Source organism: Sinocyclocheilus grahami, unplaced genomic scaffold (assembly GCF_001515645.1).
Source record: "Sinocyclocheilus grahami isolate Dianchi unplaced genomic scaffold, SAMN03320097.WGS_v1.1 scaffold26.1, whole genome shotgun sequence".
In the NCBI taxonomy this organism is placed as follows: Eukaryota; Metazoa; Chordata; class Actinopteri; order Cypriniformes; family Cyprinidae; genus Sinocyclocheilus; species Sinocyclocheilus grahami.
The window spans coordinates 1,992,794-2,000,556 of NW_015505205.1; the positions used below are offsets into that span (position 1 = coordinate 1,992,794).

General features: G+C 37.1%; 1 protein-coding gene across 1 annotated transcript in view; it reads left to right on the forward strand.

Annotated features, from left to right (window-relative positions):
- Positions 1-7,763, forward strand: part of LOC107566369 (dynamin-binding protein-like) — a 29,095-nt gene that overhangs the window by 13,473 nt on the left and 7,859 nt on the right. The window contains exons 2-10 of the mRNA XM_016251810.1: positions 1,003-1,199; positions 1,280-1,379; positions 1,469-1,616; positions 3,816-4,015; positions 4,150-4,280; positions 4,378-4,482; positions 4,587-4,718; positions 7,036-7,368; positions 7,467-7,649. Of these exons, the coding sequence (XP_016107296.1) occupies positions 1,003-1,199; positions 1,280-1,379; positions 1,469-1,616; positions 3,816-4,015; positions 4,150-4,280; positions 4,378-4,482; positions 4,587-4,718; positions 7,036-7,368; positions 7,467-7,649 (1,529 nt within the window). The remainder of the gene's footprint in view (positions 1-1,002; positions 1,200-1,279; positions 1,380-1,468; positions 1,617-3,815; positions 4,016-4,149; positions 4,281-4,377; positions 4,483-4,586; positions 4,719-7,035; positions 7,369-7,466; positions 7,650-7,763) is intronic.

The following is a 7,763-nucleotide window of genomic DNA, read 5'->3' on the forward strand; positions in this document are numbered from 1 at the left end:
TCTATCTATCTATCTATCTATCTGTCTGTCTATCTATCGTTCTATCATTCCATCCATCCATCCATCCATCTATCCATCTATCTATCATTCTATTTTTCTGTTGTTCTGTCTGTCATTCTGTCGCTCTATCTATCTATCTATCTATCTCTCTATCGTTCTATCATTCTATTCGTTCGTTTGTTAGTTCTATTGTTCATTAGTTTGTTCATTCTATCTGTCGTTTGTTCGTTCATTCTATCTTTCATTTATTTGGTTGTTTTGTCATATGTTCTGTCAGTTTGTCTGTTAATGTATCATTCTGTCTTTATCTATCTATCCATCTATCTGTCTGCCTATCTCTTTTGTTTGTTCATCCATCCATCCATCTGTTGTTTGTTCGTTCTTTCTTTCGTTCGTTCTTTTAGTCTGTCAATTTCTCTTGCTCTATATATTGTTCTTTCTGTCTATATCTTTCATTCCTTGTCTATCTCTCTCTCTATTATTCTATGTATTATTCTATCTATCGGTATATCTCTTGCACTGTCATATCTGTCATTCTGTCCATCATTCTACCTAACTATCTATCATTCTATATATATATATATATATATATATATATATATATATATATATATATATATATAATTCTGTCCATCATTCTACCTAACTATCTATCATTCTATATATATATATATATATATATATATATATATATCTCATTATATCTGTCATTCTGTTGTTTTATCTAGAGGTAAAGGAATGATCTGAAAAGTGCGATGGACACATTTTAAAATGTGTCCATCGGCTTATGAATAATTATTTGCCAGTTTTCGCCGAGTAGTAACTGATTTGCTGAATTTTGTTTGACTGCAGCAGCCGCAAAGTTGTTTTATATATCAATAAACAACTTTTTATTTATGCTAATGTTGTTTTTCACACCATGTTTTATCAAAAACAATAGTTATCGTGTCAGGCAAAGTTGTTTGTGGTTGACAAGCACACTTTTCCATTGTCTCTCATTAGAGATGACCCTGCTTGCGTCCCAGCCTAAGTCTCTAGAATCATCCCCGGCGTCAGCAACCACCACTGAAGACCCCGAACAAAGGATGCTGGAGAAAAGGTCAAAGGTCATTGAGGAGCTTCTGCAGACAGAACATGACTACATCAAGGATCTTCAGATGTGTGTGAAGGAGATCATTCAACCTCTGCAGAAGAAACAGGCAAGAAACCTTCAACAAGCCTGAATATGTATTTATGTAATGAGAACCATTCAAATCTTAAATATCCACATGTCCTATAGGTCCAGAGTATTGATTTTGATGGTCTCTTTGGAAACATCAACTCTGTAATTGACCTTTCCCGTCGACTCTACAAGACCCTCCAGGATACTGACTCAATAGGTTAGAGCAAAAAAATCCCTGAACTCGCATTATAGATTCAGATCAGTGTCCATATTGCTGTTTTACCATGTTCCTTTTTATTCATCCAGGGCAAGTTTTCCTGGACTACAAAGGTGAATTGGAGGAGGTTTACAAGATCTATTGCCAAAATCATGACGACGCCATCTCTTTACTGGAGACCTATGAAAAGGATGAGAACATCCAGAAGCACATATTGGAATGTCTAGAGAAGCTCAGGTAATTTTCACTGCTTTTTTTCATGAATCAGACACCTTCAGCTCATTGCATGGTGTGGTTACCACTACCAACGCATGTCCAGATCCAGTTAAGCATGCCAGTCATGATGTTTAACAGTGTGTAACTGTATGAGAAGAAGTTAAGTGGGACACTAATTGTGCGTTATTTAATGCTACACATGATCTGTCAGTTTTAATGGTATCTGGGATTGTCTGTCGTGTGGTGTAGATGGAATTTTATAGTAGTACATCATCAACAGAAACAATGCTACAGGGTGTGCTGGCTTACTCGTGTTAGTCTTAGTGTCTCAAAATCTAGAGGAACCTGTCTATTTTTTTTACTTCTAATTTGACTCATCTGATTGGACACAGGATGACTAAAGACATGTGTGGCATTCCAAAACAGGAAACATCGTTGCCCTTCTCATTGTCTGGTTCTGAGGTTTTACTTATGATATTATAATATAACCTGATTAATATGCCAGGTGCCACATGGGATGTTCCCTATTTTATATAAAAGTACACTATTGTTCAAAAGTTTAGGGTCAGTATGATTTTATTAATTTTTTATTTTTTTGCTGTTACAAAAAAAGAAAGAACCGTTTCAAATAAATGATTTTTTTTAACGTTCTGCTGATCAAAGTATCCTGAAAAATGTATTATGGTGTCCACAAAAATACTAAGCAGCACAACTCTTTTCAACATTAATAATAATAAGAAATATTATTGAGCACCAAATCAGCATATGAGAATTATTTCTGAAGGTTCATGTGACACTAAAGACTGGAATAATGGCTGCTGAAAATTCAGCTTTGCCATCACAGGAATCAATTTTTTTAATATAATGAAAACAATTGTTTTAAATTGTAATATTTCACAATATTACTGTTTTACTGTGTTTATGATCAAATAAATACAGCCTTGCTGAGCATAAGAGACTTCTTTTAAAAACATTGAAAAATCTTACCGACCCTAAACTTTTCAATGGTAGTCTATTTGCATAACAGTGAAGCTTTATGTCTTTCAGTTTTCAGATCTCTGTTATTGTGGATTAGTAATGCATTAGCGGGAGAGGAATGTGCCTCACCTAGTTTCACCACTTTGTTGGTTTCACTGTTTCTGCAAACGTTCCCGGCCTGCTCCTCTAGTGTTATATCTTATTTGAACTTAAACACATTTTGCCTGTGGCAACCACATTTCTTGACTAGTTTCTTATTGTAAACATTTATACTGATACATTTTTTTACCAGTATGTGTGTTCCCTGGGAATGGAACCCACGGCCTTTTGCGCTGCTAACGCAATGCTCTACCACTGAGTCTGAAACCTTGTATTATGAGCACTCGTGTTTATGATATATCCTTTGTTGTGTTATAAATTTTTAAGTCACTTTGGATAAAAGCATCTGCTAAATGAATAAATGTAAATCAAATTTTTTTTCTGTAAATGTAACTACATTGGTAGTAGTGTATGTTTTTCATTCACTCAAAAGAACCGGTTCATAAGAGTCTTTTATTTGTAATTCAGACTCTGCTGTTCGGTTGTAAGTATAAAAAAATGAATCATTCAAATGAAGGTCACAATTAAGAGATTTAATTTTTTTACCCAGCCCTACAAGATTGCAAGTTGTGCAAAGCAATTTTTAGAGTCAGAATATGACCCCAGTGGGAAAATTGGCTAATTTTTTTAAACTGTTTTTGTATTTTTTGTTCTGGCAACTGATTTAATGCTTTGTGGTGGCATGTGAAACAGTTATTAACACACTCTCTGAGCTCATGATGTGGTACTTGAAGCAATTAAACCAACAAAACAGCAGTGTTATTTGTCCAAGGTTAAAACAATTTAATTTAAACATACTCTAATTGCTACATGATGTTCAATCCAGATTCATTCGTTTTAAAATATCCTGTTCTGCAACATCCAAATCGTGCTTTAGCTCTGGATTTGGATCTCCTCTGTTTTCATCCCATCAGTCAGAAAGTGTGCACTCTTTGTTAGAATGTCTTAGTAGCCTACTGTGTCTACTGTAACCCTTTTTAAAGTGGTTGACAGTGAGCCGGTGGATAACTGATGGATGAAAACAATGTGTGTGTTCAGTGACCCCAGTCTGCTGTCAGAGGAGGGTGAAGAATGTTACCTTGATGAGCGTCTAAATCTCTTTTTTACTTTATCTCCCTCTCTCACCCTTTTGTTCTGTCACAGGGGAAAGACAAATTACATTAATCTGGGTTCCTTCTTGATAAAGCCGGTGCAGAGAGTGATGCGTTACCCCTTGCTCCTGATGGAGCTGCTTAACACTACTACTGAGTCACACCACGACAGGAAGCTGCTCGCCGAGGCAGTGATGTCCATTAAAGAGATCAACGTCAATATCAACGAATACAAAAGGAGAAAGGATCTTGGTATGTGGCTTTGTTTATCATCTATCTGTCTGTCTATCGTTCTGTCTATTTTTCTATCTGTCTGTGGGATGGGATGTCTGCTATCTGGCTGTGAGTGTGATCCATAACTCAGCACCACCATCTGTTGTCTACAGTGGTGAAGTACCGCAAAGGCGATGAAGACAGACTTATTGACAAGATCTCAAAGCTGAGTATGCACTCCATCATCAAGAAGTCTAACAGAGTGAGCAGCCATTTAAAGCACCTGACTGGGATCTCACCTCAGGTACATTGACACTGCTGTTAATGACACCATCATTTCTAGACTTTAGAGATTCAGTTGAGAATAGGTGTTAACCAAACTACTCTTCGTTCCTTCTTAGATCAAAGATGAAGCTTTTGATGAAGCAGAGAAAAGATTCAGACTCCAGGAGCGACTCATCAAATCCTTCATCAGGGACATCTCCCTCTATCTGCAGCATATAAGGGTATTGAAACGATCTCTGAACACGTTCTTCATTCATCTTCCCATATTTCGATTCAATAGATATATAGAAAGTAATTTTGCCTGACCCCTTTTTAAATCCAATAGGAGTCAGCCTCAGTAAAAGTTCTGTCCGCCATCAGTTTCTGTGACATCTACACAGAACGGCAACAGCATATGGACCCTGAACGTTTTCAAAGAGCGCATCGATGCATCAGCGACAATCAGTTCACAGAGTTTGTGAGTACCAATATAACCTCACATTATCTTTCATAGTAAAAAACTTATTAAAGGGATAGTTCACCCAAAAATGAAAATTCTGTCATTAATTACTCACCGTCAAGTCGTTCCAAACCCGTAAGACCTTCCTTCATCTTGGGAACACAAATTAAGATATTTTTGATGAATTCCGAGAGATTTCTGAACCTGTATAGACAGTAGGGCTGGGTGGTATATCGAGTTTGTACGATATATCTATATATATATTTTTTATAAACGATTCGATATGAGGCAATACCGTTTATATCGATATACAATAGTTTGATATGAGCACATCTGAAAATATAGTGGAGGACACAGACTGAGCTGCTGTGGAGAAAGTGCATAATCCAATTTGTTCTAAACATGTGACAAGCTTCATATTAAGGCCTTTAAAAACTGGTAAGACATAGTTTATAGTTTCATTTCGGCTCGGCCCGTCATATGCTCTGACATAAAGGCTGCATGTGCCGCTGACAGAGACACTAGGCTACTCGCCCTGTTTAATGTGTTTGAGATGTGCTGTCTACCTGAATGCATAACTTACATTTCACAGGTATATTCTCCATTTGTAAATGTTAGAAAGCCATGGAAATATTTCCATTTTTCTGTCAGAAGTGAATGAGCCTTCTGCTTTGGGATTCTCTGCTAAACTTCACCGATTTCAGTGAACGAGCGCCGCCGCGCGCATGCACGCCAAACAGACAGCTCAATTAAATAGGAGCACAATAATTCTGACTAAAATATAAATTTTTCTGAAATATTTGTAGTTGGACAATAAATGTGATGTGTAGAATTTTAAACCTACAAGTAAGTCTATTTTTATGATAGCACTGCCTGTAAAGTGACTGTAATGGGCTAATCAAAACCGTTTTTGCGATTTCAGTGAACGCGCGCCGCCGCGCGCATGCACGCCAAACAGACAGCTCAATTAAATAGGAGCACAATAATTCTGACTAAAATATACATTTTTCTGAAATATTTGTAGTTGGACAATAAAAGTGATGTGTAGAATTTTAAACCTACAAGTAAGTCTATTTTTATGATAGCACTGGACAGCTCAATTAAATAGGAGCACAATAATTCTGACTAAAATATACATTTTTCTGAAATATTTGTAGTTGGACAATAAATGTGATGTGTAGAATTTTAAACCTACAAGTAAGTCTATTTTTATGATAGCACTGCCTGTAAAGTGACTGTAATGGGCTAATCAAAACCGTTTTTGTTCTCATTTATTTTCATTTTTAGTTTAGTGAAGTTAACTTCCGCTTTAAAAGCCTTATTTTTGTTTTTAGATTGCAATGTTACAATGTTAGAATGAAATGGGATTTTAACCCTTTTTTGCTCATAATATGTGTATATAAAGGCTTACATGATTACATTCACTTTATGTTAAAACTTTGTTTTCATAGCCTTTAATATGTATTGTTTTGTTGGACAACATTGGGAGGTAAGTGAAATATATATATTAAATACAGATTTTTTTTAATCCAAATACAAAAACGAAAATACAGAGATATATACCGTATATCACAAATTGGCCCAAAAATACCAAGATATGAATTTTTGCCCATATCGCCCAGCCCTAATAGACAGCAATGCAACTGACACGTTCAAGGCCCAAAGGTAGTAAGGACGTCGTTAAAATAGTCCATGTGACATCAGTGGATCAACCTCTCGTGAATGCGTGTCGAAGGCTGACACAGAAGAGAAGAAATTGTTGAATTAAGTCATTATTTTTGTTTTTTGCACACAAAAGGTATTCTCGTAGCTTCATTGAATTACGGTTGATCCACTGATGTCATATGGACTATTTTAATGATATCTTTACTATGCAGGTTCAGAAAGCTCTCGGATTTCATCAAAAATATCTTCATTTGTGTTCCGAAGATGAACAAAGTTCTTACGGGTTTAAAACGACATGAGGGGGAGTAATTAATGACAGAATTTTCATTTTTGGGGGGACTATCAATTTAAGCAGCAATCAGTCATTTTTCGTGGTCACTAGTAACATTGGTTCATTGTGTTTTCAAACGCATTTCTAAGCGAATAAGCGAATAGTGGGTGTATGACAAAACGGGCCAAATAGAGAGACAGATATCACTGAGAAAGGCTCTTTTGTCTTGGGGCATTGGGGCAGCATACATACATACATTTTGTTTTGTTTTTCTAGTAGTTATTTCACTTATTGTATTTTTTCACCATTCAGTATTAATTTGAATTAAGCACATGATACTGGCATGAAATATGTCTCAAATCTTTCTAAATGCATGTCTGCATGTCTCTCTTTGAGCAGAAGGAGAGGACAGAAGCCCTAGTCATCACTCCCCTCACCCAGCTGCTCAGTATGTTCGCCGGTCCCCACAAACTAATCCAGAAACGTAGAGACAAGCTGCTGGACTACGACAACTGTAAGGAGCGTGCAGAGAGGCTGAAGGACAAGCGTGTGCAGGAGGAACTGCAGACGGCGAGAAATAACTACGAAGCTCTGAACGCCCAGCTGCTGGATGAGCTGCCCAAGTTCCACCGCGCAGCCGAAGATCTGTTCACCAGCTGCGTAAGGGGCTTCACCCAGGCCCAGAGAGATTTCATTGCACTCACGCTGGGAGAGCTCACTCCACTGCTGCAGGTGAGGACATAGCTTTATCATGCTCTGTAACATTCCTGTGAGGTCTTCGGCCCTCTTAGTTCTTTTAAACTTAATGTTATGTGTTTACATCTGTCTAGCTGTCTGGTTTGGGTGGTACAGAAGGAAATCTGGTGTCCTTGTTCCAAGATGAGCACACTCGCGTGTTGGATTTACTTCAGAGCTTCAGTTTCTTTCCTGATAATCTTCCTACAACAACTGTACGCAAGCCTTTTGACAGGAAGACTCTGGAGAAACAGAACTCAAAGAAACAACAAGGCCCTGTGAGTTTTCCTAATGCAGCCTGATCCGAAACAGACAGGTCATCTTAACAGTGTTATCTAAAACGGTAAAAAAAAACTTTTCAGTAACTGAAGTAAAGCTAAACTAAAAGTATT